Genomic DNA, 12924 nt, shown 5'->3' on the forward strand with positions numbered 1-12924 from the left:
GCTTTTAATGATACGATCGTCATAATTTCTAGTTATACAGTCGGTAAGATGCTGAAATGGCTTATCAAGTTGTAGATCTATTGGTTTACGGCCACTTCAAATCTTTGCTTGTTACAGATGCAGATTGCATTGCTTCATAATATATCAATTTCTTTTTTTCTCCTTGATAGTATTTAATTTCATTTAAAGGCTAAATTGAAGACTCCATTCATTAAACAAAAATAAGGGTAAACATCAACAATTAATCCGCATCTGCATTCATAATTTAATGCTGTACTGTAGACCATTTAATACTAGTAATAAAGCATATAACTGAATTTAAGTATGTCTTCTACTGTATTTAAGATAAACTTGATTCATCCATTCATATCAGACGTCTGTCATTATTTATTTACAGCACAATATCGATTTAATAAATTAAGCCGTCTTCCAATTCTAACATGGTACTGTTTAGTTCAATTTTGAGAAGTGGGGCAAAGGCATCGACTCAGGCATCATTCTACTCTTGCACTCTAAATTAATCATGCCTGACATATTATAGATTTTCAAAATATAAAATGTAATATAAGATTTTTTCTTACTTACAATTTCACGTAACTCAAGGACAATCAATCTCTTACACAATTGAGAAATAAGAATCCATAATACTGATACGTTTTTATCATAACTATGACGTACAATCAAGGTATACAGTAAATAGATATAAATCGGAATTTATTATCAATAGAAGGCTACGTTTACAATATTTGCAATAGCGCTCTAAAGTTGCATTAAAATATTGCTATGTGTGCCTTAGACTGATGATTACACCCGCTCCATATACCTTGCGTTATACCTTCTATTTTCAGCACTGAGAAAAGAATAGGATAACTAACACCTCTAATTTATATTATATACATATTTAATAATAAGTACTTTGCCACCTTATTCGGTATAATAAAGTTAATCTTATATTATTCTAGGAAATGTACGAGTTATATTCCTTCTCAATGTAACTGAAAACGTTTGAAGTTAACACTATGGATGATTTCCAATATGCGTAACCCCAATTATTGTAAAGGAATCAATACAAATTCTATTTGTGTACTTTACATTCCAGTAAACAATAGTTAGAACAGGTTTAGCTTACTGAATGCGTCTTTCATTGATATATAATACATGCTTTTACTTAATGTTTAATTGAATGACTTACACAATTCTTTTTATAGGTAATCTGCCTGTAATATGTTTTAATATATACTAATATAGGTTCTTAAAAAGGGCTATAAATTCATCGGTCAATATTTTTTTGGTACGCCATAAACAGCGGTTGCCTTGTTAAATTTCGTAAGTATTGTTATTGATAACTACAAGTTCTATCTGCGCAATAATTCATTAATTTGTTAATAAACAAATGAATCAGTCTAACCAATTAACCCTTTACTCGCAATCAAGTTATAGAGTTGTACAATTTTACCGGGCTATTTCAGTATCTAAATTACGAATAAATCTATACTATCATAGTTAACCATTATCTATTTGTTACAGGATTATTTTAATTCTTAATAAACTACATGCATTCAAAAATTACACGATAGAAAATTCTTGAGAATTTAATTAGGATCACCATATAAACAATCATTTATTCTTTAATAACTGAGTAATTTCAGCAATAATTCTACATAGTCAGACTACCGGTATGTTATATCATTATATGACACCTATAACATACTGTGCATATCCATTGTGAATAATAAATTGATATAACGATATTCATTTAGGTGCTATTGAATTATGTTATCATTCCTTAAGATAACACAAAGTGCACTATAAGAATTATTCATTAAGCTTATAAAAATCGATATAGATAGATAATTCCTCACATAAAAAACGTCTAGATTATGATAAAGGTCCAGTCATCACCTGCCTATACGTATAGAGAACACTTGATTATTATTATAAGGTTACAAATTGATCAAACAAGCATCTCTTACTTTAGAATTAGCGTTTTTACAAAATAATTCATAGTTATGATCTTAGTTCCTCATTATCTTACCAAAGTTAATTGACTCGTTTAAAAGTATCTGAATTTTTTTACAGTTAATATGCAAGTTGTTACTCCAGTATTCTTACATATGTGCATTTGAATTTAATCACAATAAATTTATATTAAATCAGTTTCATAACCAAGATATAACGTTTGAATATCTTTGATAGATAGTCAAGTAATCACCTATTATCTGCTATGGAAGACCATACATCAGTCGTGCAGGATAAATTGTGTATTTCGAAGCAGAACATACGCTAACAGCAGTTATTTTAGCATAAATTGTATCGTATTTATGCATGTAAATTTAACGTAGCTGTAGAAGTCTATATGAATGAATCTGTGTTGTGAATTGGTCTAATTCAATATCTCATCAGTAACAGCATTTAGTATTTTTTCATTTTAATTCACTCTCCCGCCGATATTATTCAACCATTTTTCATTACTAATCCTACTGATATCAGGATGCCGTTTCAACAATATCAACCTTATTACTAAGCAACCAATGGGTCTTTATCATTCCAATCCCCTGGTGATAACAAATAAACATACAAATACGTGAATGATTAAACAGTAGCTAGTGACGTTCAAATTATTACCATTCATATACCAATACAGTGTAATTATTATTTATCTATTTCCAAGTTCGATTAAAATAAATTTTTAATCTAAATCAAAACAAAGATCAATAACAGCCTCTATACTTTGAATACAATTATTAACTATGTTAAGTAGATCCATGTGCTAAATATTAATTATACGTTACTAAAATATGTTACCTGAACATGAATCTCACAACGGTATTCAGTTAAAAATCCACCTATCTCCAGTAGTGCTTCATAAGTATTTTGGCTAATATGGATTTTTGATGCTAGAAAATTATATTAATTAAATAAGATTAAATCGAAAGGTCAACTTTGAAATTGATAGAATTTCGCTTAAGATTTATATGAGATAATTTGTCATTAATAAAACTTATAAAGTCAATAACCGGTAAATTTTAAACAGATAGTTATTGGTGATCAATTAGGTTAAAAGCTTTTACTAGAAATATAATTATTGTATTTCTCGAATGTACTATTTTTTCATACGTGATAGTTCCTGTAACGTTTAATTATTGCAGACAATGATTAGAAAATCAATGCTATAAATAGATAAATTAATTAATATAATATTTAAGGCATAAGGTTATTTCAATCATGCCCGTCTGGTAATTAAGAAGTGAGGAAAAGAAATTATATTTTATTAGGCTACGAAAGGAATGTAGTCTTTATGTATCTCATGATACTAACGTGATTACATTTAACTGAATAAAAATATCAAAATCAGCAAATACGATTTGTAGTACCTAGTCCATATAAGATAGATAATTACAATCATAATAGTGCATACTGCAAATGTATTCCGAAAATATCTCCAATGGCCCCATAACAAAATAAAATTGCAGAAGTAATGCTCAAGAAAACCTAGATTAAGGATTATAGAAAAGTGCTTTCTCACTAAATAACCATTACTACAATATGCTTAGGTTTAAGGTTTTAAGGACTAATTATTTTTTGTTGGACTAAAAAAAAGCTAAAGAAAATATATCACAATCTGAAATCTTAGCAAATTCACAGCTTTAATAATGCCATAAAGGACGATAGAAATCTAATTAACAATTAGCATATGATTCTTCAATAACATCCTATAAATTCGTAATCTATATTACTGCGCCAAGCAAATACTAAATAATTCATAACTTAAGCATTCAATTGCCTGACAATAGTTTGTTGCCATAGTAAAAATAGTATGTTAAAATGATATTCAAGTCCTACAGTTATGTACTTAGCCAATGTTATTATTATAATTTTTATAAAGGCGAAATTAATCAATAAGAACTGTATCTAGTCTTAGAACTTCATGAAGCATATTCAGAGGATTTAAAAGGTCTCTATAAGATTCTACTCATAAACAGTTATATTTATAAAGATTATATCGATTTTACGTTAATTGATTGTACTGATTTCTGCTAATTACAGTAGTTATGCATTTTTAGTATAATAACAATATAAAGCAAAACACTGAATGAATTAATTGGATATGCTTATTAAAGTAGTTGTAGATTATTGGTGGTATGATGAAACGGTGTGCCTATACTAGTATTACCATATGTACAAAAGGCGTTATTTCAAATTAGGTATTTACTCTATTTTAATAATGAAAATTTTGAGTTAGCGGATTGTAAATCTTAGAAGTTAAAAGCGTATTCCTTAAATTTGTTAATGAAGAGAAAATTTTGTCATAAAAATGATTTTGCAAAATTATTAGTTGTTAAAGGCATCTTTAGGAAACTTTTTCTGCACCTGCTGTAACCCATTAATGGCACAGTGATTAATCTTGCGATTAATCAGTATTTATATGGCCATAGTATTAAAAAATTCACGAAACTGTATCAATCTTGATAAAATAATTAGAAAAGAAACCGCAGCTATTTAACTCTGTTATAATTAGTTTGTACTACACGGAAGTAGATTTACCTAAATTTGATCAGTAATTAACCCTTAAGAGATGATATTAAAATTAAAATGATCAATACTAATTTTTTTCATTAATTGGCTTGATAATGATTCTTAAAAGAAATTTATCATACCCTTATAGCAAAAAGTAGCGGACAATAACTTCAATCATGCATCATGCATACACTCATAGATAAACAATATCAGTAACGTTATATTTTAAATCAAGAATTGAGGCTGGTAAATAAATTTTGCACTGAAAGAAGACTAACTTTCATTGAGATAGGTTAGTTTAGGCAAATTAAATGTGCTATATTGAACTGTTGATAGGTATTGTTAGATAAATTGAATAAATTAACGAAGGGATACTGTTAATTAATTAATTTTAATTAGTAAATACTTTAATAATTAAAGATAGAAATTTGATTTGATTAATTTGCTACTATTATTTTAATTAGAGAATTTTGTAAATAATTTAAGGTAAAGGCGCAAATGTTGTTAACCAACAGCAAAGGAAATATATTCTGATGATTCTGACATATTACATTTTATCTAGACAACTGTGAAATAATTAACGACTTGGAATAATATTTGAAAAGTAAAATAGTAGCTACCTTATGGTATTAATTATTATCTGCGAGGAGTTTAGCCGTTTTAATTTACAACTACCGTTATAAAATTTACTCTTTTCAAATAACATTTAAGAAAATGATACAAGTATTTTATAGTGTTATCTGCCAATAAAACTAAAGAAATTTTATCATAAACGTATTATTTAAAAAAAGCTATATTCTGAATGTGAAAATACCTAATACCTAATACTAATATAAGGGTGAATTATATGGTACTGAATAAGAAAGCACCGTAATAAGGTAGTTGCTCCACTTGAAGGGATGGCAAGTAAAGCTAGAGATAGTTAACGTACATATACGGTAATTCCAGGCATTCTATAAGATTACTAAGAATATTTCAATTAATATATATTACTTGCAATAGTATACTCGTAGTATTAGATAAAATCTCCGAATAATTAACAGAAGAATTTCAAAAATATAAAAGCACTCACACTTTCCTCTCAATATATCCTTTTATCAAAAAGATTTAAAGGTTCTACTATCTATCACTAGATTGAAACTTGATAACTATCAGTTAAGACACAAAATTGAGAAAGCGCCACGTAAAATAACATGGGAATAATCTGTGTGAGTAAGGTACAATTTTAAAATAATTAAAAACACTCACGCTGTAGCATACTAACCCAAAAAAGTTTAAACAAATAATATTGGTGTGTAACTAATAGCAGGTCATATTATAATGAATCTAATGTACCAAAGAAAAATTGCTAAATGGTAATAATAGACAAGATATGGTATTAATTTGATTACGGTAACCATTTTCAAGGGATGAGAAAATAAGTGATAATACGTGAGTCATTCACGTTTTTAATTGATTAATCAGGTATGAATTACAATAATATTAGGCGATTTAAACAATAAATTTATGCTAATTAATTACAAGATACTGATGATAGATGATTATCAATGAAATTAAAATCTTAGTTTTTAAAAAATGTTTAAAAGCTTACGTTGACTATTAGATTCCATCTTGGAAGCTAATGTTACTGTATCGCCAAATAAACAATAACGAGGCATTTTGATACCAACCACGCCAGCTGCACATGGACCTAAAAAAGTAGTGTATGCATGATGTTACGACGAGGAATTACAATCAAGCTGAGTTAGGATTTTTTTGTAGTCTGCAACTCTTATAGTTAAGCTTATTTTCTAACATTTGGTCGTCAATAGAAATTGCTAACAGTCGACTGATTAGTAATGCACTACTCTAGTCATGTGTACAAGTGTAGTAATGACATTTGGCTGACAATATTGAACTAGGATAAAATGATCATAAGGAGTGGAATTTGATGATAAACGAATACTATTAGGGTTTTAGGTTAATTTTTTCTTTCAATATCCAGTCACTGATTTGTCGATCAAGTATCTCAATCGTTAAAAGAACAGTCCTCTACAATGATTATAATCATTCAGAAAATCGGCTATAGCGATACCACATAAATAAAAGTACAGAAGATAATAAAAGATCGACTGCTTCAATAAATTTCTTATAGATTAAAATAATTTAATTGACTAACTATAGCAATCATAGAGGGCAAAAGCTAGGAGAGCATGGAGCCTGTTTATTAAATATCCTATAATTTAAAATAGTCACTAGATTAAGATCGAAATTTGTGGGCATTAAATCTAGAATTTAAATCTGCCATTCATTAATATTCGCAGCTCCTAAAATTGTGGCTGACATGTTATATTAACAAGCTAGAGTCTGGTTAAAAGTAGCTTGAAATATATTAGTATTATCGCTGATATTATTTAAGGTTGAAAGGATGTCTCTCTTGATAAACTATGATATTGATGCTAATTAATGCATATTTCATATTGTCGATCGTTAGTAATATAGGAATAACACAAAATCATCGATAAACATTGTAGCCTTCCCTGTCAATGGTATAATATAATTTCAATAAAACTGTATATGCATTCAGTGATGGTATATTTGACGAAAGATTACCAATTGATGGAATCAATAAATTCATCAGCAAGGTATATTAATGAAATAGAAAATAAGTTATGAACATCTAGTCAAAGAAGGTATACGAAATTTTACTTCGATTTTGCTGTGTCATTAGTGACATTCTAGTGCTTTTTGCTCAACCTTATTTCGTTTTTAATAGGATAAATTAAGTAATTTTAGGCAACTAAATTGACCATGGTAAAAAAATTAATTACACTGGTACTAATAAAAGAAATTAATACCGGAATGAGTAACTTTTTTTATATCTTTCCTACGCGATGATTATTTGGAGACGAAAGTATGCCGTATTTAATTAAATTTTATTAACTTTCAAAATTGTTATGAGCATTTACGTCGATAGTTAGCGGGAAAAATTAGAAATTATAAGAAATTCAGTAAGATCATCCATCTTATATCTGTTAGATCTTCAAGTTTTAAATACTACAGGATGCTATTCCCTGATTGCCACATTAGGATTTATTCTAGTAACATAGAATAATTTTCTCTTAACGGAGGACCATGTTTGCCCTTCCTTGTGAGTTAAAGAATAACAAATTTTCTCAACAGCGATCTTCAAACGTAGGCGTTTAACAAATTTCTTGATGCACAATTAAATAACTCTCGATGCTATCTTTTTACATTATTTATAGCTTGAAGCTGGCTAATAATAATAATAATTCCTAAAATGCTATTCTGATACTGTCTCACTAAAATTTATTTCAGTGATAAATCATCCCCTAACTCCAATGGAAATCTACATTTGTAGCGTTTATTGTATGACATATAAATGTCCTAACAAACTAATACTCAAAGTGCCTATTATCCCAATCATTTTACATGGAAATCCTCCAGCTCTATACGGTTAGCATTTTAAAATATTCTAAATATGATTCTAAAATAGCTATATCCATATTGAGCAAAGCTTCAAGATTTATATATTTTCGTCTTTAAAAGCGGTCTAAACTAACCTGACTAATTTTTCATATACAGTTAAATATGACAAAATTTAGATCAAAGTAAGCCCTAATCTTAAAAGCACAATATATCTAGTTATAATTTTACGAAACCATCGTATTCGAATTTAGCCATAGCTTTTAGGAAGATGCTAGTTATATCTTTTAAAAAAACTATGGTTATTTCATACTATTAGATCTCTATTCCTCAAAGAATCGCAAGATAATATCAGGAGAAAATACTGTATATCTCATTTTTCTTTACATGTAAGCAGAGATTATACAAAACGTAATCCTATGTAGAACATAAATTCTAACTAGTAAAATAGAATTCTATGATTACATAAGATATTATATTGAATTGAATTTACTACTGTTAAAGAATCACAGGATAATAGGTTTAAGGAAAATCTATATTTACATCATCATACACGCAAAATTAATTAGCACAAAAATTTCATGCACGTGGCGCTGTCTACTAGGCTAATGTTTCTAAAATACCATTCCATAATAATTACAATAATGAGACCAAAGGTATTAACTATTATTGCTGTTCTATCATTGTTGATGTGAATTTGATACAATAATAACAGATGGTCGCTGTTAAAAATAGACATTTGCCCTTAATGCTGATGCAGAAAACGGATAGAGTTTTATAATTTAATAATTGTTATAATTGTATACAAAAGAGTAGACTACGCCTTGATTAAATTAAGAGCTAACGAAAGATTTCGCGATTTTATATAAATGTCGTTATAATTCCTTTGCAGTTTCACTTTCGAAATTTTTACATGAGTAAATTTCAAAAAGAGATTTATGTCATCGATTATTAAAAGTCTTAAGCCCGAGTGAGATTAGCTGATATGATAGCCCAGTATGCCGTTGACAAATCCTTTATCGGTATTAATTTAGCGTTGCTAGGCTACGAATAATTGCGACTGGATTAGTTAAATTAGTATTCGCTTATTAACTCAAAGGTATTAGTTACTGTAATGAACATAAGCTAGTACTAGAGATAAATTTTCCTTACAACATAACGGTCAGCATGGTTTAAAATCTTTCATACATACACCTGTAATGTTATAGGCCTTAGTCAAGATTGGCTTATAATAAAAGACAATAACTTGATGTAAATAGAATATGAAAATGATATTGACAGTGTAAAGAATGCAAACAGTCTTAGTTTACTCTATTGAATATAAGTGTCGCAGTTGCAAACAGGAGTCTTTAACGGAATAAAAAAGGAGAGTACCTCCTGACAAGTCTTATTATCTGTTATGTAACTCGAAATATTTACAATCTATTACCATCAGATGATCATAATATGATGCTCCTCTTCTAGTTTAAACCGTAAAACCCTAAATATTATTGGATTAATGGCATTCTTTTATGAAAATGAGGATGAATGTTGTGCTTATGGAGACATGAATAGTTCAAAGATTATTATTTGATTTCCATCAAACTATTGTGCATATTTCTTTTAACGAAATCATAGAAATAAAATTAAGAATCTGTAAGTCTACTACAGTATAGTGCAGATCACAAGGAATATAGAAAATTAAAGTTTACTATCCACTATTCATAAAGCCATTCCATTAGCTTTTATCAGAAGTTGAATAGGATAAAAAACTAGAAATCTAAACGATTAGATTTAGATAGAAATTTAAATAAAATTGGTAGACAAGACTTTCGATAAATGAAAATAGAAGCCATCGAATTTAAAATTTTCGACTCAAAGTAAATTGTTTTCAATGTTTACCGTGAGAAGAGCGTATCAGTTGAATGGCTAAAATATAGAATCACGCATAACTATATTTACTCCATGTATATAGATTAATTTTAAGAGTGATTTCACTCTAAAGTGCTTATTTATCGTAAAAATTTCCTGAATAAATTGATAATTAAATATTTTACACTAAGGAACTTTAATATCCACATAGATCATATATGCTTAAGTGATAGTAGCTACATTTCTTGGTGAACGATACCTATCCACAACTATGAAATTTACTTAAGACCTTCTGATTAATGCTATTCCATGTATTTATACGCATATTGAATATATCAAATCAAGTAAAGCATATCCACTTCTTAATTAATGCACATATTTAATTACTAATTTTATAAAACATCCAATATACTTTCATAAAATTTTTCATTATTAATGATCAATGATTTAATACTATCATCATCAATAAATATTCCCGTATGTGATATTTTCTAGATGAGATAATCACGACTTTTAAGTGTTTGGACGTTATGAAAGGTAATTTCGTAATCTTTTATTTTAAATAAGAGTGGAAAATATTCAATAAAGGAGATCATTTTTGAAGCTATTTGCTTCAAAAAGTGGCCTGCTCATAGTCAGAGACTTTATCTTGGCAGGTATGTAACGTATTAAATACCGATATATATCACCAGCGATAGAGCCTAACTGTCAAATTGAAAAAGCTGAAGAATAAGGAGTTATTAATTTATAGTTCTTTACCTGTCATAGAGCTATTGAACATTATGAAAGTTCTAAGAATTTATTTTTGAAATACAGTATCATATGCGTAAACAAGAGACTTCATAGTACATACAAAATAGAATAACTACTTAACCCTCCTATATGTAGCGATTTAGTTGTATTAGCTAAGAAAGCATTTAGAATATCAGAGTCTATAGTAAAAACCAAGGTTACAGAATTCAGATTCGTGTTTGGATAAAGCTGTCAATGACGTTATAAAGCTCTGCCCTCTATATCTTTGCCAATCGATTTGCATAAGTAAAGTTTCAGTACTAATACTCCAGGCTAGAAAGAAGTAAAACTAACAAAAGTATTACTAAGCAAATATTAAATGCTTTCATTTTGGACACGATAGTCATTGTAGATATGATAGTCTCCGATTAGATTCCGAAGGCTTTAAGCTGATATTTAATGATTGCTAATATAACGGAACTGCGAATATACTGACGATTTAAACGTACCATTCAATTATAGTTATCTTGTCTCGATAGCGAATTTCAAGCTGCCGTTGATTAATTGGAAATATAATTTATCTGATCGTCTGTTATTACTCTTCAAAAATCGACTCTAGTGAGATAAATACAATCTTTCAATTTAATTTTTGTCAGAATTCTACTAACATGCATCAATGCGTTCTCAATAATTTGATTAACAGGTAAATAAGATAGTGGTAAAAATTACTTCGACGGTATTAAAGTTTTGGGAAATTTAAATTATAATAGTGTCAAGAAATAATTAGTTTCAAATTATATTTAACTCTTTGTAAATAGTGCTAGTAATGAAATTGAGTACAATCAGTATCCCTATCAAATGGAATAGGGAGTTTAGACCCTGTAGCGTATGTAATAGATGACTTGTTGGAAGTTGAAAAGTTAAAAATATATATTATGCATACGCGATAACCTAATTAATTAAATGATTGGAGCTATTTTAATATGCATGAGTTTATGTCAAAAATCCACTTATTACTAGTTTTTATCGTCGATGATTAGCTAATTTGATCGATTGATTGATTACCGCATAATTTAATGTCTTAAATTATCGCCATGAAATTCACACTCTATAGTAAGAAATTAAATTTACATCGTCAGAATAAATAACTTACCTGTATGGATGCCGATCCTTAATTTAATTTGTCTACCTTCCATATGCGGTACTTTAATATTTTCAATTTCAGCCCTGATATCCAATGCCATATTAGCAATTTCTTTGGCATGAAAGCGTCCTCCCGTCCGCTTTGGAACACCCGAAACAACCATATAAGCATCACCAATAGTTTCAATTTTATAGACATCGTGATTATCAATTTTTCGATCGAACAGAGTATATAACGCATTCAGCATATAAACTACTTGGATAGCAGTGCTACTATGGCAAATATTAGTGAAGCCAACGACATCACTAAAATAAATAGTAGCATCGTCGAAGGATTCAGCGTGAACAGCACGCCCTAATTTAAGTTGTTCAGCAACAGACGGTGGCAACAACTGATATAATAAGTCATCGGTGCGTGATTTCTCATATTCTAAATCATCGCTTTTAATGACTAATTTAGCCACATACTTTTGAATACGACGTATAAATTTAGCCACTAATAAAAATGAAAACGGACTTATGACTAATACTAAAATCAGCAAAACAATTGCTGTGGTCTGACTAACTTGAGCTAATAACTTGACTCTCTTTAATCGAGTAGCAAGGTAAGAGTTGAGATGAAATTGCAAACTTGCTAAATAATGCTGGTAGCTGGCTTGATAGCTAAACCAAATGACCTGCCCCCCATGGTATTCTACCCGTGTAGTATATTTATTATAAAGTTGGAGTTGAGTTAAGTGAAATTGATTGATGATAGTGCAATTATATGGAAGATAAAGGTTGCAATAACGATGAATATAACTTGATAAAGCTTGTGCACGCTTTAGATAGAGTTGTTGTTCATAGTAGGCTTGCATAAAACGGATTTGATATGAAGGCGGCAAGGTATAATTATACCACATTAGTTGACCATAGTATCGGACTAATTCTAATTTATCTAATGCATGAATTAGCCACTGATTTGCGACCAATTCTTGCCATAATAAATCTTCTTTGGAATGATAATTCGATTCTATTAGCCAATCGAATATTAACTGAATAAGTCGATGATAATGACTAGCCGTTGCTAATTCCAGTAAATCTGAAGTATTTTGTAGACTAAGATTGGAATCAACTTGAAGACGGTAAATCACTAATTGTCGATAAAGTTCATCTTTTCTACGTTGAAATTGACCGTTGAGAGACTTATTGGTGAATTGGATCGATTGTTGAAATTGTTGATCAGTTTGATTGCGAACTTGCATCAGTTGTATG

The 12924-nt window shown here is 29.1% G+C and overlaps 1 protein-coding gene across 1 annotated transcript; it reads right to left on the bottom strand.

Moving 5' to 3' along the window:
• Positions 1-2522: 2522 nt before the first annotated feature.
• TRIADDRAFT_13796 (uncharacterized protein) lies at positions 2523-12095 on the bottom strand (the record flags this gene model as incomplete). The annotated part of the gene is made up of 4 exons (XM_002111204.1): positions 2523-2555; positions 2806-2897; positions 6110-6208; positions 11681-12095. Coding segments are annotated over 4 exons (639 nt in total), but the record flags the coding sequence as incomplete, so codon positions are not given.
• Positions 12096-12924: the final 829 nt, after the last annotated feature.

This window comes from Trichoplax adhaerens, genomic scaffold (genome assembly GCF_000150275.1).
Source record: "Trichoplax adhaerens TRIADscaffold_3 genomic scaffold, whole genome shotgun sequence".
Lineage (NCBI taxonomy): Eukaryota > Metazoa > Placozoa > Uniplacotomia > Trichoplacea > Trichoplacidae > Trichoplax > Trichoplax adhaerens.